Here is a 23,045-nt window from a genome sequence, read left to right on the forward strand (position 1 = left end):
TCTGGATATGGTACCAGTGCATTCCTGTTTCTCACTTCATAGACAACAACACATCTGTGACAAAGGTGGAATGCATTATTTCACACATATTTGGAATCAGTTGAAAAGTCAGCAGTAGATGTGACAAGAACAAAGGATTTTACAAATGTGGCTATACTCTAAGTTGCCTTGGAAAAGGACATTAAGATGTTCATTGCATGAAGAGCTTGTGTTATAACGTGTTGGTTGGGATCTGAAACAACCAGAAAATATTGATGTCCATATTACATCTGTTAAAATTTAAACAGATAATCAGAAATTCAGCACTGAATTAATTTCTAGAAAAACTGCTGGGTAAGAATGTTAATTAACCTAGCTATCAAGTTATAGCTTTCTTTCATAATGTTTTTCAATTTTTTTATTTTCTTTGCATGGGTTGTCACATAAATTAAATCATTTTAGATACAAAGCAATATTATAATCGGTGAGACCTCTGGAAAATGTCATTGCATCTTTTTAGAAAACTTGCAGTTTTCTTCAGTCACAGGGGCCAACATCTGTGTCACAAGTAAGAGAATAAGTGAAATATAAATTCCACATGCAAATGGAAATTTCCTCCAAGCAAACAAAACCAGTAGGAACTGGAGCTCTGTAGTTTAAGGGCAAAATGCATTATAGGCACCAACTGCTGATGAGAGGACAAACACTGACTTAAAATACTGCATGTAAACTGAAACAGTGGGCTGAATTTGACTGATGGGATTATTTTGTCCCGAGTTTTTCTTCCTCTACAATCAGTATCCACAGCACAGGATACTTTGTTAGGATACAGTTCCTAGGCAGCTGAATAAACAAAACATTAAGCTACTCTTTTCTCACCTCCTTACATAATTAAAACTATTCACAAATGAACAAGATTTAATGACAAAAGAATTGTCTGCTCTTATTATCTGTCCATACTACCTATCAAATTCCAGCGCATACATTTGCTCCAGATCCAGCTGTGCTGTGCCCAGTGACATGCATTTCAAATAAAACTGTTCTGGAATATCTGCAGCTAAATTTTATTAGACAGTATCAAAAGTTTCAACTTTCCTCAGTCATTTATCTCAGTGATTAACCAGCAGCACAAGTAAAAACATTGGTCTTTTTCTAATTGGAATTTGTTGGCTTACCAGCAATCAGTGCCTTTAACCATTAGGATGCAGAGCTTTGTTTGCTTGGGGGAAAAGAAGCCTTTTTGTCACATAAAACTGCATCTCATTTTGAAAAACCAGACAGATTAAGCTGGTTTGGATTCCTGCTATTAAGCACTTTTTTTCCAGCCCTCAAATCATTCAGAGGTTTATACCTATCTCTTTTCAATATTTTAATATTGATTTTTAAAAGTTGACAAGAGAACTGAGGAAATACCAACATTAAAAGTAATAATCCTTAGATTGAGGTGAAGTTCCCACTTTCTCAAGGGTGACATTAGCTTTTGGGTTGGGACTTTTTTTATACATAGTTCCTCTATAATCACAAAGTGTGTTAGGACTTCTTTCAAGGACACAATTCTCCTGTGTAAGCTGCACTTCATGGTCACCCTTGACTTGCTGAGATCAGTGTGCTGAGTTTAAATTTATGGGACATCTGTTTTCCTGACATTGCCCAGTGCTTTTTCAATGAAAATATTCTGTAAGACTGGTTCAGGGCCTGAAAAGAAATCTAAGATACTTGATCTGCACTTCCAATCTGTAACTACCAAGTTTACATTTTCATCAGGGAATAAAATCAGGTTTGGCTGAGAAGAGCTATTCTTCATAGCATCACACTGATTTGTTTTAATTTAATTAGAGTTTTTTGTCAGCTGAAGTCTGCATCACCATCTTACTATTATTCTGAGGATTGCTCTCTTGGTAGCCAGAACTGTCTGGCATAGCTCATTTGTCTTTTGTGTTTGGTTTTTTGGTATAACTCAATACTGTCCATTTTTGGCTGCTCTATAATATATTGAAATCAATATTTGTTGACTCACTCAACTTCAGAGCATCAGTTTTGCACATTAGTGTCCCAATGCCACTTTTACTACATCCTTATCCTAGCCTTTTTCAGCATGCCAACACTGAAGGACACAACTGGTCCTTCATGGTTAGGGGCACATGTTTAATAGAGTATTGTTTATCTCTTTCTGAGTTTGGTGACAAATCCATAAGGAACTCCTGGAGAACCTTCCTGTTGTAATGACATTTCCAGGTTGGCACTATGTGGAAATGGAAGGAATTCTGCCCCTAGGTGACACACACTGGCACCATGTCACTTAGTATGCCCAGACTGGGTTGTCAGATGTTGGTGTCCTGGTCTAACTTGACAGAGGACAAAGAATGGTTTGAGTTGTGCAGGTATCCACCTGAAAGAGGAAAGTTAAGCCTATTTAATTGGAAATGCAGTGACACCCGAAAGCCACAATTGTAGTGTGTTGAGGGTGGAAGAGAACAAAAAAAGGAGTAAGTGACACCCAGTCTGCCTGGGCTGCTGTCAGGCCTGCTGTCTGGCTCATTCTCCCTTCTCATAATCTTCAACACTTTTGTTCCAGTGGAACAGCTGTCCCAGCTCAGCACTTTGCTTCATATAGCTGACAGCTGTAGAGTTTTTAATCCGATGCTGAATAGGTTTATCCTCCCAGGATATATGGCCTGGAAAATAAGGGCATCCTCCAAAAGAATGCTGTCAGCCTGCCATTGTAACCCGTTATGAATAGTTCAATAGGAGTGGGATTTTACTTTCCAAATAATCCTACAGTTCTCCAGTGCTTGTAACACAGCATTTCTTAATAGTACCACCAATATTCAGTTTCACATTTTTGCTGTTTTGGCAAGAGACTGAGATCTACTCATGTGGAACTTGCAGTTAGGGAAACAGACTCTCAGGAGGAGGATCACCAATTTCAATATCCAGCATGAACTTCTACATGTCAAATTTTCATTTGTTGAAGCCTTTCCACAACACCACATGAGTAAGAAAAGCTCATAAACAAGCTTCAAAGGTTTTCTCACATCCTGACAATTAATTGCAAATTTATCTTTTACATTCTACTCCACCTAGGAAAAGATATTCAATGTTCAATGCAGCGTGGCCAAACACTTTAAGAGAGTATTTAGAACACTTATTCAGATTCCCAATAGTTGTCATTTGAGCAATATTCATGTCTGGTTCTTATTGCTGTTTTCCAGGATGAGTTTTGTTTGAATAAATGTCTGGGAAATTACTAGCTTGTGCAAACGCATCTGTACCCGCAGATTAATAAGGATGAACATTGCTGGTTAAACAACTGCATTTAAGAAAATGAAGGCTTGTTCCTCAAACATTTTTTAAAGAGAAGCAAGTGTTAAATTCACTGGGGAACTTGAATGGCAAGAACTAGATTCAGCCTCCTTCTAAGTTGGCAGGAAAAATCATGTATCTGAATGTCCTCTAATATCGATGCAAATCCAACAAACACAGCTTTGTTTTCACACAATCTTACACTAGTCCCAATTAACTATGGCATACACCTAGATGTGGGATTCACAACCCCTGCAGATTTTTGCAGCTTTCTGAGTATTGTCAGCTCAATAACCTGAAAAGATAACATCTGATGGCCATGCTGAGCTCCATTCAGGATCCACTGGTCTCAACAGAGGGCCACCAATTAACTTCAGTGAGCATTTGATAGGTGCCTTATTGCTCTCTGCCAGCACAGGACATGATCTTCTCTCCTTTGTCTACCTGAACTGCCAAATGCCCATGCTTAAAATAATACTGTCAAATTTTCAAGGGACTTATAAACCATTGATGGCTGTTAACATTATTCAAATATCCTTTAAGAAATTCATTTGTCTATAAAAATATTCAAGAGAGATGATGAATTAAAATTGTTTGAACAAAGGACCATGATACTACAGAACAAACAATATGACTTGTCAGTAAAATGAAATATCTGTTTTTTGATAGACACACACCACTTAGGCAGTGGCTCAGCATTAGAGGAAACAGCTTGTGATGCACAATGCCCATGTCACAAAATGGTATTAAGATACTCTGGATCTGTAGGTAGCAGTGTCAGACTGTAGGTGAAATAATGAAAAATGAAGGCAAATCTTAGATACTGTGTATTGGTTTATTTTTCATGTGTTTCTTGTGTTACTCATTTGCTCACTGAACTCACAAAGGAAGAAACAACTCTTGATTTAGTCTTAAGCCATATACAAATTGTTAAGACTTAACTATCCAAAAAGTGGTCTGCAATTGTGACTGCACTTTAGTGATAAGACAAAAAAGAGCTGCATGTGAAATAAAAAAAATCAGTAAAAGTAATGTTTAATTCTAAGCAAAATAAATTATATCAAGATGAGAAAGCTAATTTCAAGGACATTAAAAGGAGAAGCCAAAAGACTGAAATACCAAAAAATTACATAATGACTAGCCAGGAATAGTCAGAGCCAAAGTTCCAAAAGGATTTTAAAAGCTGGCATGAAAAAGCAAAAAAGTAAATTTCCTAATGCTATTAAAACAAACAAAACCAAATAAATAAAATTAAAACAAATACTTTGAAAAGTCTAGGTTGTGCCCTAATGAGGGAAAGAAAACAGAGTATACCTTGACAATTGAAATACAAAACCAGAAAAAAGCAAGATGAAACAATTCTGAGACATAAAGGCATAGAATCTAATAACCCACCATTCTTCAAATATTCAAGAAATGGGAAACTAGCCTGAGATTCAATGATAGCCAATTATATAAAGAGAGCACTCAGGGAAAATAAAACCACAACAGAAAAGTTAAATTAATTCTCTCAGTCTGCTCTGCCAGCAAAGGCAGATAGACAGTTCTCACACAATGGCCATTCCTTATGTAGGATAGAAATAAACCAATGTCTCTGAGTGTCAATAGAACATATTTTAGAACACATCCAATTCATAAGGTGGACTTCAACAAATTTTCAATACCAGCTAATTTTCTATTGGGGCATGTTAATACCAGTTACAGGGGCCTTAGCACAAAAGCAAGCAGTAAAGTAGAAAAAGCAATTTTATATTTTCACATATCAGTTTTCATTTTTAACTGAATTTATGGAGAGTAGAGAGGCATAGAGGGTAATCCAGAGAACAACAGGCATGATATTTCTGCAGACTTCAGATATTTCTTCACAAAGCTAATTGGTAGGAACAATGACAAAATAGTATTAAGGTACAAATAAATAAATATGTCATATCAGGGAAAAACTAACATAACTTTACAGAAAAGCCCCCACATATCGCAGAAGGTAAATATCTTCTTTTTGGAGCAGGTAATCATATGAGTAATACTATACTAAGAGTACTTAGGATTTAAGAAAGCTTTTGATGAGGTCTCTTATTAAAGTCTCTGACAGAAATAGAGGTAATGCAGGATACAACAGAAGGTCCTGGATTAATAATTGGTTAACAGATAGGAACCAAAGTGTAGGAAATACAATTTGTGTTAATAAAGTAAGGGTAACACACAAGGATAACCCTGTGTATAACAGCCTCTGAAATAAGCCTTACCATTTACGAGGAAGATTTTGTGGTAATTTTAAGGTATTTTCTGACAACATTCATTGAGTGCATGGTGATAATTAAAAAAGTAATGGACAACTGGAAGGTTATCAGGAAAGGTCTGAGAGCAATACTGAAATTTTTACCTCATGAGGGAGTTTAACCATGCTGTACCCTCACCCTGAATACTGAATGTAGCTTTGCTTGCCCACATTTCATATTGGAATTAGAAGTACAGAATAATGATCAGGATTAGCAAATGATGACTACTTTTGTATGAACTTCTGAAGGTAATGCAGTTATCAAAGAATAGTTTTAAGGAAACATTTCTTCACACAAGATACAATTAATTTATAAGATTGAGGGAGAACTTCTTTACTGGGATTGTTACTGAGCCCTGGAACAGGCTGACCAGAAAGATTGTGGCATCTCCTCCTCAGGAGATATATAAATAAAAGCCATCTGGACAAAATCCTGAGTAACATGCTTTAGTGGATCCTGCTTGAGCGGGGAGGCTGGATTAGATGACCTCCAGTGGTCTGTCCCAACCTTAACCATTCTAGTCTAGAGACCAAAGTATAAATGATACAAAATGGGATTGGGCAAATTCCTAAAGGAAACGTTCATGGGTGGCTGGGAGCCCTAGGACTTGGGAACTTGCTACAGACTGGAACTGTGGAGATATGCTCTGTCCTGCTCTTGCTTCTCTTCATATTCAGCCTCTCTCTCAACAGCCGACTTTCTGCTGGCAAACCAGATTTAGAAATTGTTTTTTAAGACGTATATTAATAGCAATAATAGTAATAATAGTAATAATAGTAATAATAGTAATAATAGTAATAATAGTAATAATAGTAATAATAGTAATAATAGTATTTGAGAAAACACTATTGAAAAATTAGACTGCTAACCTGAGCTGGTTACCCGCTGGATGGCATTTGTGCCTTGCACGCCTCTCTCCAACCATCCCTGGTGATAACCCTCAGTATTCCTTAGATACCCATGGGTGAAAGGACAATTATTTCAGGTGCAATCATGTCCAATGGATTCCTGGCCCTCCAGCTCAGACTGCAGGCACACATGTTAATTACTGCCATCTGTGACAGTGGTTTATGCAGCAAGCACTTCTGCCACCCAGAAGATAAAGTGAAATCCCTGTGTTGCTTTGCATGGGTCAGGGAGCCCCAGTTAGTAATGACTTTGCTCAGCATTTTTCATGGCTGCATGTGGCAGGTGCAATGCTTCTGGTCTCTCACTACTGCTACCAGCTCACTGATGTATCAGGCCCCTAAAGAATCTTTCTCAGTGGGTGACACTGCTTTAGTGACACTCCACTTTACTCCATATTTTTAGCTTTTTGTTTTCTGTCTAAGAAACCTCGGTGCAAGCACCTCTGTGTTATGAACTTTAGTTTCAAAGGTAAATTTTAGAGGCATTTGGACATAGCTTTTTGAGAAAGCTAAGGTCATTTAACATTTTTAAAAGTCTTCAGTGAGACAAGAAACCTGCAGGAGCTTACAAGGATTGTAGGACATAAAAATCTGATAGCAAGGACATAATGTAGAAAAAAATAAAGCACAAATGAACACATTGTGCTGACTGATAAATATGAACTCTAGCAGTATTGCTGAGAAGGCAGGCACAGGAGTTCGATGAACCTTTTGAGCTGATATAACTCATGCAGCTGCCAGTTGTGCAGTTGAAAAGCTATACTATTTGTGAATTTAGGAGTAATGCAAAGCAATATATTTTCAAGAAGGAATTTCTCTTGATCTCTATGGTGTTTGTCACCAACCATAATTTTTCCAATGTTAATCTATGAAAATTATTCTCCCAGCACCTTCTAATTAATACAATTAATGGGATCTATCCAAGGTAGGGATACTTGTTTTGAAACTAATTCCTGTTTTCCTTGGGATATATGCCTTTCATTTTTTTCGTATCACAAAGCCTCTGAAGATGATTAGTGAAACAAGTTAAACATAAAAAAAATTAGATTGAAAGCTGCATTTATGAACACACATCTCAGCACAATTCATACCACTACATGAGCTTAACCTATTAGAGCATTTTTATAATTGTTGGTATCTATAGAAATATTTGCATTCTCTAGAATTCCAAATATTTGAACTAGAATTCCTTATTCTGTTGCCTGACAATAATTTTATCAAAAAGTATTTATCACTGAGTGACACCAAAGAATTAATAATAAAACATTGTCAGAAACACCTTCGAGAAATTAAACACAATTTTATTAAAATCATTCCTTTGAGCTATTTGATCAATATAGACCCACTTATCTTTAAAGAGAAGTGTTATCTTCCACCATATCTAAAGCTACTTTAGTAGGTTCTACTGAATGAACTTGTGAAAATTCACAATTTTCTTGTGAAATTTGCAATAAAGTGCAGGACTCGCTCCTTTCCATCCTCTTTCCAACACATATAACCACGTTTATGATTTTCCTGTACAATGGATAGTGTGCAGCAGACAGGTTATCAAAAATCATTGTGAAGATAATATACTTACCATCTACTTTGATCTGAAAATCTTTATAATTGTGCCATCTGCTTCATCATAGCTCATTTTAAGCCTTATACTCAAGAAAAAGGAACTGCCTGGCAATAAAAATCTGACAAAATTTAATCAAGACCAGAAACATCTCACTGTTCTCTAAAATTAATTTCTAAACAGTCCAAATTTTGTGCAATTATCTTAATCACTCCATTTCCAAAGTAGCTTCTGTTGGAATGTTAATCTGTTGGAATGGAAATCCTGTTTATAAAGGGGTATTTGTACAATTAAGCATGGTCCATAAATTTCAAACAGCATTCAAATGAATGCTCACATACATTTTATAAGGCTAACAGGTAGGCAATGATTGAAATGGAATCCAGGTGCAGGCACTAAGTATTTCTATTAGCTTATTCAGAAGTGGGGTACTTGGAAGATGAGGGGATAAAAGGACTACTTACACCACCATCTCTCCTGCTCCCTGTACAAGAGGAACAGGAAATGTGAGGGATTTGCTGGAGACTTCACGCTGATCACTAGCCAGGGTGCAGTTGTCTTGTGGGTTTTGGAAGTCAGTTTAACCTACAGCCATCTCATAACCACTGAATTTTCTTATGGCAACCCCAGAAATTAATTTTCTCTGCCTTCAGCATGGAAGCAGCACAGCAGTGGTGCTCGCTATCTCTTGCCTTGTTCTGGGGGCAGCCCGGGGGCTCTTCCCCAGGAAAGGAAGAAAGTGTCCCCTGTAATTCTTCACAGTGCTACCAAAGCACCAGTGGCTTCCTGGTCTAAGTTGAGAATCCCTGACTCTGAGGTTATCTTGCTAAAGACCAGAGTATCTCACTTGGAAAGTTACTCTTGGCAAGTATCACTCCTTCTGCCCTTATCACACTAAGGATTGTGCCCAATTTTAACCAATGTGCTTTTTGATGCCTTTGATTTCCATAGGAAGCTTGAGCTCAAAGTTAAGCATCCACTTAGGTGCATTTCAAGATAAGAATGACTTTCAAGCCTAAAATTTGAGATGCAGACATGCCAAGAACTCCAATATTGAATTATCTTTTAAGAAAACTTAAAAAAAAAATAGCCTTGAAAATGCTTTGCAACTACTATATGGTCATACAGCCTTACACTGACAGATGCACAGATTTGTTGCAGCATTTAATGACTGTTGCCCACTCTGGGAAAAAATTGACTCTCATGATGGGCAACTATGCTTGAGATACATAATAAAATAACTAAATCCTTTTCTTCTTTAATGTGGAGTTTTATATGTAAATTTTAATCTAAAAGGAGCAATGTGTTATGTGGACCTTTGAAAACAGATTTTATTGACTGAGAAGTTTTTAACCAAATAATGTTTATTCTTCTTAATAAACGACTGTGTAAAAAACCCCAACAGGTCTGGCACATCTCCATGCAGCTTCATGTACCTGCCAGAGTGTGGAGATTGAGTGTAGTTAAAAGTCATCAGCACTAATTAATTATCATCTTGGCACATGAAGGATAAATTTCCATGTCAAATGCAAACTACTTAAAGACATCCTCCTATATGGATGACCTCTTTATGTTCATTCTTATGGCATGCACAGGTTTCATGTAAAGAAACTTGGGCAACAAATTGTGTGCTATTTATTTCTGATTATCATTAAAGCTATAATGGTGTACCCAGGTATTGGTTTGGACTTTCAGCCAGCTTCAGGTAGGCTGCAGGAGCAGGGGAAGGGTAAGCAGAGGAGCTGGATGGTTCAGGCTGGGAAAGGGCAGTTTCCATGACCCTGCCCTGGTCAGCGAGGACTGAGGAGTGTGCCTTGCTGGCACGGTCAGTCAGCTCAGTGGTCTCACTGCATCCCCTTGTGGCTGGGCGCCCACAAGAGCTAAACGTTGTCCATTCCCTCGAGAATCAGAGGTCAGGTGGGAAGAAAGCAGCATTCCTGCCCTGGAAAGGGGGCCAAGCTGATCTTGGAAGGGAAAGCAATTAACTTCTTCACAATATCACAACCTGTGCATTTCCTAGAAACATGCCCTTTCCTCAGAGTCTCTGCTGAAGAGATTCTCCAACCAGTGATACCCCAGAATTCCTCCCAGCACATTTTGCAGCCCACCATAAAGACTGTGTAGAGGCCTATGAGTAATTGTGGAGGAGGAATGTTTCTGACTACACTTTATCCCCCTATTTCCAAACATAGCATGGATGGAGCAGCTCTGCTCAGACTATTATTCAGAGTGGCTTTGTGTTGTCTTTGAAGAATGATTTCACTTTTAACAATACAGTGAATGTAGGGGATTCGAAACAACAAAAATGCAACCATTTACACCGATTTTCATGAATACTAACTTCACTTTAAATAGAAGGAAAAAAAGTCTTTGGAATCTACCCAACAGCAATTGGGTAGGGTAAATAACTTGTCTGTCTGGAAAGAAATGTGAAGTTAAAGCTTGTTACATAATTCCAGTGACATTTTTTGCTTTAATTTAACAATAAATTAATGGCAGACGCAGATTAATAACAAAAAAGCAAATCTGAATCTCAAGCTGCATGATCTGTGAAATTGTTGTGACCTTTCCTAAGAGAAGTGTTGCCCTGTGGGCTACCCCTATTTTCAAAAGTATCACTTCAGAAGCTAAAAATACCTTACAACAATTATTTTTCATCAGTCAGTAACATTATAAAAATAGGTATCTAATTAAAATTTCTCACAATCAGTGACTGAAATTGCTGCTTATAATGATCTTCTTTTAAAATGAACCTTCAGAGGGTGTTGTCTGTTCCAAAAGAGATGAGGTCCACTAATGTTAGCAGGAGTGGGACAGAGATGCAGCCAGTCCCTTGAGGCAACTCTTCAGGCACAGTGAGTTAGCAGAGCACCCCAGAGTGCCTTGAAGGGAGAGATTGCTATTTAGATCAACAAATAATTTACCCCTTTCATGTTTATTTGTCATCCTGGCCTTCCACAGGATCTAATCATATCTGTCAACAATAGAAAATCTTAATAGCTCGCGTTAGAGTCTTGCTAGCAGCTCATTTTCTCATCTGAACAGGGCATAAATGAACTGCAAATGTCAGGTCATTGCTTCATGCTCTCACTTGTCCCCCAGCCCCCTCAAACTGCAGCATTTTCTGGTTTTGTGTCCAGATCAGTCCAGTTCCCTTCTAAATGTTGTAAATATGTAACCCTTCCTGGAGATTCTTTTTCTTTTTATTTTTATTTTTTTCGGTCACAATATACATTCTTACCTCATTTTATTTAGTCATCTCTGTGAGAATGAAAGGTGTGGAGTCAGCTCAGTAAGCACAGGGAACCATAAAAATCAAATCCATCCAGGAGATACACTCAGATAAACAGAATAGTTGCAAAGCTATAGCAATAATGTGGGCAGATTTGCAATTTTATACTTAAAAATCCCATTTTGGGGACCACAGCTGGACTACAGAAATATCACAATAATATATCACAAGTTTATTTTCTATCAAATGCAATTACTGCTGCAATTTATGTTGGTCCACCTAGCCTGGCTATAAACCAATGTCTCCTCTTTAAGAAACTGCTATTATCGCTATTTTTCTTTTGATATTTAAAATTAAGAAGACCTGTTGACTACGAACAGATTGTTCAGAGCGATAGCTTTGACTATTGCTCAAGCTGCAGACAAGATGCATGAGCCTCTGCCTGCCCTTTCCCACGGCACCTGGCTGTGCAGGGACTACCTGGGCAGGGGAGGGATTTTCAGGTTTCTTTCCTCACTATTCGCAGAGCCAGGAAATCATTTCACACTCAGCAAAGCCAGCAGCTAGTCCCGGCGAGTCAGGATTAGTCACCTCGGAGTCCCTGCCGAGCCGTGATCCCGTTTTGTCAAACTCCCGGCGGTGGCAGCGACCGAGCGCATCAGCCCCACGGACCCCCCGGCCCCACGGCTGGAGGGGCGAGGCTGCCCGCCCCGCATGCAGCCGCTCCCATCTGTTAACTTTTATTTACAAGCACGCCAACCACCCCGTGTGCCAGCAGGGACAGCGCCGGTGGGACGCCCGATCCCTTGCGGGCTTTCCTGCCCGCCGAGCCCCGCTGCCGCTGCCCGCAGCCGGGGGGACTCCTCCGCCCCCCGAACGCAGCCCCGCACCCCTCCCGCTGCCCGGCTTTGGCAGGGCCGGCGCTGCCCCGGGAAGGAGCCGCGGCCCGGGCCGGTCCCGGAGGGTGACCGGGTCCCTTGAGGTCCCTTGCGGGGCCGCGGCGGAGGGCGCAGCGCCCCGGGAAGGCGGGGGCTGCCCCATACCCACCTTCCGTGTGCACGGCCGAGACGTAGGTCCAGTTGTAGCGCTTGACGATGTCAAGCATGGCCCTGGCCTGCAGCGTGTCGGAGGGGACCACCCTGAGGAAGTACTTGTACAGCGTTTTGTCGCTCAGGTCGATGCTGGTGGCAGAGTAGGCGATCTGGGGGATGTCGAAGAGCTGGAGCAGATTTTGGACTTGGATAGCGACTGAGCTGGAGCCGGGGCCGATGACCCCCGCGATGGGCTTTTTCACTCTGGCCTGGGGCTGGGTCTGCGAGTCGGAAATGCAGCGGGTGCCTCCATCCCTGTCATCCCTGATGGAGATGAGAGAGTCCCGAATGAACTCAATGCTCTGCTCCAGGGCCACGGAGGAGTGCCAGCAGGAGTCTCGGATCTCGCTGCCCAGGGTGATGTTAGGTAGCAGGACCGGGTCTGCGTTAATTTTATCCAAGGTGTGAAACATGGCCTCGACTCTCTGGATGCCGTATTGCTCCCGGATTTCCCCACACTTCCTCTCGGGCACTTTCTCGGCTGGTGGCTGGTGATGGACAGAGAAGAGGGCCCCAATGATGACATCCCCGTCCATCCGAGCCACCGACCGCTGTGAGGAGGCTGCGGAGAGAAGAACCCTCCGACCCCCACTCCTGGGCAGCACGTCCATCTCCAGCAGCAGAGCAGGGAAAAAGACCAGCAGCATACCAATCATTTTGTTGCACGATGTCATCCAGACCCAGGTTACAAATTTCATGGGCTCCCCTTGCCTGCACATGGTTTAAGGACATGTAGGAAATGGGATCTGCTTCTCCCAGATGACGGCCAGGTTGCTCCAAATACCATCACAACGAAGCCTCACAGCATCACTCTTGAAGGTGCCAAGACAGCCGTCATCCTAGTGACTTTTAACCTGGTGGCATAGAAAGAGGGGATAAAACAGGCTAACCAGGAAATTGATGTCAAACCTGAGCTCGACAAAGCAATCCTGCACAGTTAGAGATGTTTGCTTTCTCAAAAGCCCAGGGTAATGTGCTCCAATAAGACGCTCAACAAGAAGTTTCAAGAGGGATTAAAAAATGTAATTTTTGCCTTGATATGCGATCATGCATACTCACATATGTTGAGTTTCTACAATCCTTTTTGCGCCTGCATTTCAAGCCAAGGCAGCTACTTCCCACATCTCCAGCCAGCACACACACCCCCTCTGCCCCCGGGAAGTTTCAAAAGTTTCTGTGGGTAGGCAGCTCGTCGGAGAAGAGCCCTAGACCGGCCCCAGCCCTGAAAGCAGAGTGACAAGCGCTCCTTTCTTTGCATTCTGATTACCTGAAGGCATCTTTCTCAGTTTAGATATTTCCTTTCTCCATCCATAACGTGAGCAAAAAGAGAAAGCGAGTGGTCTGCCCTGCCAGCCACGGGAAATGTCATTTAAAGGTCAGGGAAGAGAGGAAGAAAAAAAAGCACTCTGCAGTTTAGATTAACTTTTCCGTGTGTAGGGGGCAAAAACTGTAATCCAGTCAGGGGCACACACATGAAGGTAGGGGAAAATACATATTAGTTACTAAGGCAACCGCGGGCAAAGCCCCGATGTGCCTTACCAGCACGCCTGCCGTGCAGAGAGGCTCCGGGCGGGGAGCGGCGGCGACAGGGCTTGGCGGCTGGGAACGCCGTGCTGGGAGGGCAGATGCCACCACGGCCACCGCCGCCGCCCGGGAGCGGGGCCGGGCCGCGTCCCTGTTGCTCGCGGAGCCGTCAGCACCCGAGACAGCGCCCGCAGCCGGGGCAGCCCCAGCGCCGCCGCACCCCCGTCCGCCGCCTCCCTGTGCCGGTGTCCCCGGCCCGCAGCCTCCTGTGTGGCTGTCCCGACACCCCGCTGGCCCGGCGCTCCAGTGTCCCGGTGTCCCGCTGTCCCGGGCCCGCACCGCCGGCTCGGCCGCCCGCCAGCACTGCGGGGCGCTTCCCCAAAACTTCTGCCCCCCGCCGGGCGCGGCTGCCGCGCCGTGCCCGGATGCACACGCACGGTGGCCGGCACACACACACGCACCGCTCGCACACACACTCGCACTCGCACACCCGCACACCGCTCCCGGCGCCCGGAGCCCGCCGCGGCACGCACCGCCCGCGCCGCCGCCGCTCCGTCCCTCCCCGCCGGGGCCGGCGGTGCCGGGGCCGGTAGGGCTGCGTGTCCGCCGAGCGGCGCGGGCGCCGGGGACGGTGCCGAGGAAGGCGACGCTCCGGGGCAGCCGCCGTCCTGCTGCGGGTCCGCGCCCGCGGGCGGGCAGAGCCGCCCGGAGCCCCGCAGCCTCGGGGCCACCCGCCCGCCCTGCCTGGCCCCGGCTGAGCGCCGCGCTCCGCTCCGAGGGGCAGCCCCAGACGTACCTGGCCGGGCGAGGCAGCGGCTCCCTGCCTGCCGGGAGCGGGCATTGGCGGCTCTCCGGCCGCCCCGAGCTGGCGCGCTGGCGGCGGGGCGACGGCTGTGGGCTGGGCGCGGGTGCCCTCTGTCTTCAGCACCGCTCCACCGCAAGGAAAAAAACAGGTCATCCCGGGCTCATCCATTATCTCACACAGAAGGTTCAGTCATTTTCTCCCCCTCTTAAATTTTTTTCGGCTATTGTCTTGTAAACGAGTAAGGAAACATCACCCGGAGCACGCTGCGGCTGCAGGGGAGGCGTTGGCTCTCACCTCCCGTGGCTCCTAATTCATTATCTCCCTGCCTCAATCAGCAAGAGCGAGAGTTAAAGCAAGAGGCTGCTGCTAGAAGGGGACCCAGACCACGCTCGGGAGACCCGAGACAATGAAACGTGCCGTTCGGCCTCACGGGCAGGGCTTCGCTATTTAAATAAACATTTATATTTGGGGGGAAAAAAACCAAAACAGAAAAAATACACTGCAACAAGGTAAATCACCTGTAAAGACAGAGGCATAAAAGGCATTGAGATTGCAGTTTTCAGGTCAAGATGAACCTAAATGAAGCACGTGAGAGGCATGCCAGATTAAAATAATACCAGATTGAATAATCATAATTCAGACGACCTGCTTGCATCCCTAACACAGGTCTCGGGTGTTTTACTTGACTGTATGAAAGTTAAAGTTAGATTACCTCCCCGCTGGGAACTCTATAGATATTTGCCCTACTTTTGAAAGAAAGAGGCAAGGACAAACATTTAACTATTGCTCATTCAGAGATGGGTTTGCAGTGAGTGCTGCCTCAGGGGTGTCTTCTCCTTGTGTCAATATCTGAGCTGATTTTATTGTCACACAGCTAGTTATTGTCTGCACTGTGTTTATCCACGAGCTGTATTTATTGTGGAGGACCCATCCCAGGGGGTTGCTGGTGCCCTCTTTCCCTGCAGGTAATGTTTCCCAAGGATCAGGGTCTGAAGGGCTGCCTGTCCTCTGCCTGTGGGCATGAAGCTTCCCCAAGGCCAGCCCAGGGCAGTTCTGGAGAGACATTCAGATGTGCACAAAAGGAGGAACAAATTCCCCTTCACCCATGTTTTAATGATTAAACTTTAGCTTCTGCTCTTGACACAACGAGCCTGCAGCACGCCAGCAAATTATTCCAATGGTTAAGTTTTGGGTTGCTTCTCTGGCTCTTCCTGACACACAGCACCCTGTAGCCCTCATCCCCTGTAACCTGGCACTCAGAAAGACAGCAGGTCTTTATGCTGATGCTTGTGCAGAGCTGTCACACAGAGCTGCTTTCCCTCAGTGATGGTCTGAGTTTTGCTGAGACTGGAAAGCAGGTCACTGGGTCCTGGTGCCCAGCCATGGCTGCAAACGCTGCCTCTCCCAGCCCTGCAGCAGCAGCTGGAGTAGGTGGAAATGGGCAGAAGTCTGGGGCTCATATGAAGACATCTGGCATATTTTTAGGAAAGGCCAGGGAAAGACAGCTCTCGAATTGCAGCGGCTTTGATCTCCCCTTCCCTAATGGGGAAAGCAAAGGTTTTGCCCACGGGGAAGCAGCCATGGGTGATCAGTAGCACTGCTGTCTTTGTCCCACAGAGTCATCCCACTGCCTTTTGTCCCTGACTCCTACACCTCCCGATCCTGCTGTGTCCCACAGATCTAGTACTTCTCCCCTCAGAAACAGCCCATGTCCCCAGTCCTACCACCTTCACAAATTTCTGAACAGATGGTCCCTTTATCATCTGGTAACCATCCTTGAGGCACTACATGGGACTGCGTTTTTTGCAGAGATATGAGCTGCCATCAAGCAGGGAATCAGGACAAAACCAGAGCAAGGCTGGAGCTGTCTTGTAAGCAGCAATTCCTTTCCAAGGGAAATTGCCTGCTGTTGAATATTTTTCCTCTGTGAAATGAAGGACAAGTGAATAATTTTCATGTTCCCATGTTACACAATTTAAAAATCACTTGGAGGTTGATTGAAATATTCTGTTTTGATGGCATCCAAAGTGTTTTGTTCTGTTTTCTTTTTAAACATTTCATACAATGCAGAACAGTTTTTTACTTCAGATAAAATCAATCATTAACATAAAATGGATTTTTCAGTATTTCTTCAAAAAAAAAAAAAATTCTTCTTTTCTACTCCTATTTCAGCAGAATTATCTCTTTTAACAGAAAATTTTCTACTGGAAAAGTTCTGTACAGCTCTTATGAGAAAGGCCAGTGTATTGTAGAAAATGATTTGAAAGGAGGTTTGTTTGGAGTAGCAATGGCTAAATCCTGGAAACCTGGTTTGTTGAAATCCCACTTTTGGTTTCCCTAACATGGCTACTCCCTCCTCTACTTCCTACCAAGAGAAACAAGCCAGATTGACTGTCTAGCTGTACAGACTCTCCAACTAAATCATTGGGGAGATTTAAAGCTATTCTGCAAGGATCAATGATGCTAAAGTTATACAATTTTATTCTGCCTTGGAAACAAGCAGAAAGCTCATGTGTTTCTGTCTGAAATAAATTGAAACATATATATATCAGCTATCTGATAAATTGTCTCCAGTCCTTTTTATTCTGCTCACTTAGCTGCTTTCTTTTCATGATTTAGAAATGTCACCTGCTATATACAAACAGTGTACACGCAAAATATGCATATGTAGCCCACTGCTGTAGATACTGAATTGCTTGCTTGTGACCAAAGATTTGGAACAATCATCTAGCAGGCTTGTTCAGATAAAACAGGGATTTAATCTTACTAATATATTCATTATTTTTTGAATTTTCTCCTTTTCTCTTAGCGAAGTAAATATTTCTCATAGGTTTCTGTTTAAAACATGTGCCAGCTACAGCACTGGTTTTTACCTCCTTTCTTGTATTTAGCCTTTCAAGTTGCCCTATCTGTAAGAAATAAAGCAACAGCATTTTTAAGTTTTGATTGCTTACACTTATCTGCTGCAACAGCTAAGAAATGAACATAAATGGATCGATGTCTGCATATATGGAGCTTTGAAAAGGTCTGATTGCTCAGCTGTTCCTGTACTAGTAGATTCATTAAAATTAAATAGGATTAACCCATGAAATTTAGGACTCACTTCTGAAATACTTAGAAACTCGCAATAGCTTCTACACAAACCTTGACTGTATGGGCTTACTCTCCATTTCTTTTTTCTTTTTTTTTTGGGGGGGGGGGGGGACAGGAATAGACACTCATTGAAACCCAAGGATTCCCAGAAATTTGAAAGTTAACATTGGTAGTCATCCAACACCCTCTTGCCCACTGTCTCAAGTCACACTACTGTCAGCATATTTTACAGATTTAGGTGATTTTACATCCTTTACAAAAGTTCCTCTACTGGGGCGTTCTCAGGAGGAAAGTGTCTGTCTGGTTATGATTTCAGATGTCTTTCAAACAAATGTGAGATCCAAATCAATGCAAAATTCAGTATTCAGGGATGTCTTGTAAATTTTTTACACTCTCTGAGGATTATAGACTCCACGAAGTGATAAATAGAGCAGATTTATTCAGACATTCAGCAGTTTTCATCTCTGGCTAGTAGAGCTGTTAATAAGCTACGAGTAATTCTTTCTATATTTAAAAATAAGTAACTGATTGCTTTTATAACTCAATTTTAAAAAACTTTCAGCAGCAGTGCTTCATGCCGGCTGCTAAGGAGAGAGACCGGAAGAACGGGGTCCAGAAAACAAAGGGCCTGATCTCTCCTCTGCAGAAATTCACCTCACAAAGGGTTCCCTTGCCACAAGCCTGTGCCCTCCAAGCAGTGGCATGCAATAGTCAAAGGCAGCTGGTTTCCATTCCTTACAGAGAGGGCACATCTCAAATCTTGAAGGTTTCTTGGGCATCTGCTCTTGTGAAATCCAAAGACAAATTTTGGTCTCATGGCAATGGGGACGCTCCCAAATAGTGAATAAGAAGTCAGCTGAATGTCTCCTTTGCTAAAAAACATGACTGTTCAGTCCCAGATAATGTTTAAAATCATTCCTGTATTTATATTCTATCTGCAAAAATGTACTTAGGGTGCCCCCTAGGCCAAAATGCTCCACAATGTTTACAAAATCCACTTACACCAATTCTATCCAGTTAGATTAATTTTGATAAAACTCCACTGCCATGAAATCCCCTGATTTCCCTGAAATTCCCCCCTGAGAAACAACATGAGTAAATAGATAAATTTGTGCTGGGACTTGCATTCCAACAAGCTTACACTACATCAGGCCAAAAAGAAAAGTGCATTTCAAAGTCAAAGGTCCACAGTTCCTGAGCATGAGACTGTCCATTTAAAATCCACAGACTTCTAATTTAATTTGGAAATGTCAGTCTGAATCATTCTGGCTGAACTCACCAGGCAGGGACTTATATAAGTGTGAAGGGAGAGACAGTACCTTGGATATATGGGATTTAATACAAATTAACGAGACAGGTCTACTTAATTAGATTGTAACTAACAGGACAAGTAATTTAACAAGAAGTCACCATCCCTTATGGAGACAGATTTGGTACGCTGTGGGAAATATGGCAGCTGAAGCATCAGCTAGCCAAATTTTCCAGTGATTTTCAAGGACAGCTCCTTGTAAAGCCATCTGCAGGAATTCAGTCTGGTACCAGTGAAGACTGGTAACACCTACATATGGAAAGGAAGCCCTTGCTGTGCACGAATGAGGGAAAGGTGTTCCTGCTCTCTCCTGCCATCTCGGCGTTCAGGCTGCAGCTGAGGGTAAGAAGGACCTTATGCTGCAGATTGCAGTCACAAATGGCACCAGTGAAGATGGAAAGTTTACTCCAGCTGTACGATGTAACAACACAGCTCTGCACTGCTCTGAGACAAACTGCACCCAGCTAGTAATTTCTGAAATTTTCCCCATGACTACAGTAAGCACTGAAGAAAACAGCTTTGTGTTTACTGGCTGTTGTGCCCTTCATTTCTCCACACAGAACCCTTATAAACATTCTGTAAAACAAAAAGAAGGAAAAAAAATTAAAAATCACAAATATCAGAGGTGGAAAAGGCTAGCAGTCTTTTCAAAGTGAAAATCTTTTACATGTGACTAAAGAATCAGGGGAAGTTTTACAAATATCAGTTTAGCAAGTAAACAATGCGTGATAAATACCTGACATCCTTTAAAGAACCTTTCCAGTGCGTAAAAAAATTTTAGAAAAGGAAAGGAAAAGAAGCCCAAATTAACATGTTGAATACCTCTGGATGTTAATTTTTCTGTTTGCAGTCTGTCACTGTTTATGTAAGACTCTATACAGGACACTTTATCAGCTTCCCTAATTAGGTATTTTTAAAGTCTGCAATAGCAAATAAAATAAGGAGAAGTGGAATGCCTTAAAGATTAGTAGGATTTTGTGGTGACCTTTAACTGAAAGGATCTCATTTTCTGCACTGCACCTCCTTTATGCATTTGCAATTGTTCAGGATGGATGGAAAGGATTCCTTAAAATCACTGCCAGCAGACTGATCAGTTTATTCACTTTTTTCCTGCTATACCTGGTTGTAAATGAACACAGAGGTTTCAGCTGGGGGAATTTCTAGCCTGTTGTTCTAGTTTCACAATCATTATTTTCATTATTTTTCTAAATGCATGCAATGCGACAGAATGGCACATCACTGTGTAGTAACTCAATAAAATAACGCAAATCTGTGCTTGTTTCAGCTGGGATAGAGTTAATTTTCTTTGCAGTAGCTGATGCAGGGCTGTGGCTTGGATTTGTGCTGGAAACAATGCAGAGATAACAGAGAAGACTAACACAGAGATGTCTTTGTTACTGCTGCACTCGTACAGAACCAAGGCCTTTTCTGTCTCTCACCCCACTCCACCAGCAAGGACACTTGGGGGTGCACATGGATTTTGGAGGGGACACAGCTGGGACAGTCAACCCCAAGTGACCAAAGAGATAATGCAAACCATGCAACATCATGCTCAGCACATAGAGCCAGAGAAAGAGGGAGGAAGGAGGGGGCATTTGGAGCAATGGTGTTTTTCTTTCCAAATGACTGCTACATGTCATGGAACTCTGCTTTCCTGGGGATGCCTAGACACCTATCTGCCCATGGGAAGCAGGGAATGAATTCCTTGTTTTGCTTTGCTTCTGTGAATGGCTTTTGCTTTCCTATTAAATTGTCTTCATCCTAACCCACGAGTTTTCTCATAAAATACCACATAATACTGTATTTATTTGTGGTTTATAGCTATTACTTAAAGCAAGACATACACAACAAGAATCAGATACCCAGAAATAGAATGAGGATATGGTGTACAAACTACACGCCTCCAACTATTTGCAAAGTACTTGATACATTTGTTCAAAACCTTGATGCAGAAAAGCACTGTTCCTTCAAAATGAGATAGTTCACTGCACTATAAAAAATAGTTCTCACTAATGCTTACACATCTTCTGTGCTATAACAAAAAAGAGAACAGTATCAGATGACATATGTTTCTTTAAATACTTATTTATGGTCATCATAAGGAGTTGCCTTGATGACAGAAATTGCACAGACTTTATCATTTTGACTTTCCATCCAAGCAATGCATTTCTGGAAGCATTTCATTACTTCAGGATCTATTAGAATCATTGTTGTAGCTCTCTTTCCCCTCATTTCCCTGACAGTATGCTGCTGTGGCTTTGATGACACATTAATTGCTTTTTCTCTGTGACTTCCTTCTGGTGAAGTGGCTGCACTGTCTCACTGGCCACCTGCCACTGCAGGGATGTCAAGACCTTGATCCTCACTGGGTAGCCTGGCTCCTCAGCTTGTTGCTATGACTGGTTGGTCCTTGGGGCGCTTCGAATCCCAGCATCCTGGTTCCTCCAGAATCAGACATTCTCAGTCTTGTCCACCAATGCAACTTTTTTTGACCTAACCATGGATTTATCACAAAAATTGCATTTACTAAGGCTGGAAAACAAACATCAAGTGTAACACGACCACGAGTGATAAAATGTTTGAAGTCCAGCTGATCCAGCAGCTTGAATTCATTGCCTGTCCTCAGGAAGTACATTCAAATGCTTTTTATCTTGAATTTCCATCAGCTAGTTGCCTTTTGTCATCCTTTCTCAAAGTAGGCAACATTTCATTTATATCTCTCATCCACTTATAATTAATGGTTCACATTTGGTTCATGGATTAGATCACAGAGCTCCAACCATCATACTTGGATGTTTGCTCTCCTGATTATCTACCTTAACCACTATTAAAATTTTTGGCTGTACCCAAGCAAAACAAGCTTACAAGGCATTAACAGATTCTGATTTTCTATAAATACTGAAGTAACAATATTCTGAAATACCAGACCCTCTCATACACTTTGAATTGGACATTAAGAATGCACCTAAAACCATTAGTTTCTTTAAAAAAATCTTACTTACTATTTGTAGACATGGAGCTGAATTGAAAATGATCAAAAAGGAAGGCCAGGAGCAGTGAAGAAAACTCAAAGAGAAGAGTCTCACTCAGTTAAAGAACACTTTTATCCTCTTTGTCTAAGGAAATATAGCCAGCATGTTAACTGTGCCTATTGCCTCCACGGCCCTTCCTGACAAAATACCAAAAATATTCAGAAGGTGATTGAGGAAAAAAATTCACTGAAATTTGGAAAGGTCTCAAAGGTAAATACATTTGTCCAAACTTTTGAATGTCATTAGTCAAGTAAAAGAAGTAGATCAACATAAATACCCACACTGGGAGAGAGACAGGTAAAATTCTTCACTCTAAGGGAAGTGAGGCACAGATATAGGTTGTCCAGAGAAGCTGTGGAAGCCCTATTCCAGGAAATGCTTAAGATTAAGTTGAATGGCACTTTGAGCAACCTGGTCAAAGGGAAGATGTCCTGGCCTAGGGCAGAGGGCTTGGAACTAGAAGGCCTTTAAGGACCCTTCCATACAACCCAAACCATACAATGGTTCTATGAAAAAACAGCAGCTGCAAGCAGGTGCCCAAGCAGCCCAGCTCTGGGCCAGCTGCAGGATGGGCTGTCTCTGTCCTGGGGAGGTACAACTGAGTCCTCACAAGAGTTGACTTTCAGGGGTGGAGGACAGAGCAATCATTAGGCAGGCTGATGATACATGCCTGATTACAAGGTTTGTGTAGGAAAGTGGGGTCCTCACAAAACCCTTATTCCCCTCATATAGGTAAATCGTGTAGATTTGCAGGTAAACCACGTAGATTATTAACTGTAACTCACAAGGTGATTCTTGAATCTTGTTTAGCAATGACCAGATGAAGGGACAGAAAGAGTACATGGCTGAGTAGCTGCATTGCCATACTGTAAATAAAAGTCATAGGTAATCAACATTTTCTTCAATAAAATAGAGAAGTCACTGAAGAGAAA

At 42.4% G+C, this 23,045-nt stretch overlaps 1 protein-coding gene across 5 annotated transcripts in view; it reads right to left on the reverse strand.

Annotated features, from left to right (window-relative positions):
• Positions 1-15,030, reverse strand: part of GRM1 (glutamate metabotropic receptor 1) — a 184,124-nt gene extending 169,094 nt beyond the window's left edge. For 2 of the 5 annotated variants that reach the window (XM_058019366.1, XM_058019368.1), the window contains exons 1-2: positions 14,671-15,030; positions 12,307-13,204 (exon numbers count right to left, since the gene is read on the reverse strand). In XM_058019366.1, the coding sequence (XP_057875349.1) occupies positions 12,307-13,069 (763 nt within the window). In that variant the 5' untranslated portion in view covers positions 13,070-13,204; positions 14,671-15,030. Of the gene's footprint in view, positions 1-12,306; positions 13,205-13,617; positions 13,671-14,670 lie in introns of those variants that run through there. The other 3 variants (XM_058019363.1, XM_058019365.1, XM_058019367.1) reach the window with 3 other exon arrangements.
• Between the last annotated feature and the right edge of the window lie 8,015 nt (positions 15,031-23,045).

Source organism: Melospiza georgiana, chromosome 3, assembly GCF_028018845.1.
Source record: "Melospiza georgiana isolate bMelGeo1 chromosome 3, bMelGeo1.pri, whole genome shotgun sequence".
NCBI lineage: Eukaryota > Metazoa > Chordata > Aves > Passeriformes > Passerellidae > Melospiza > Melospiza georgiana.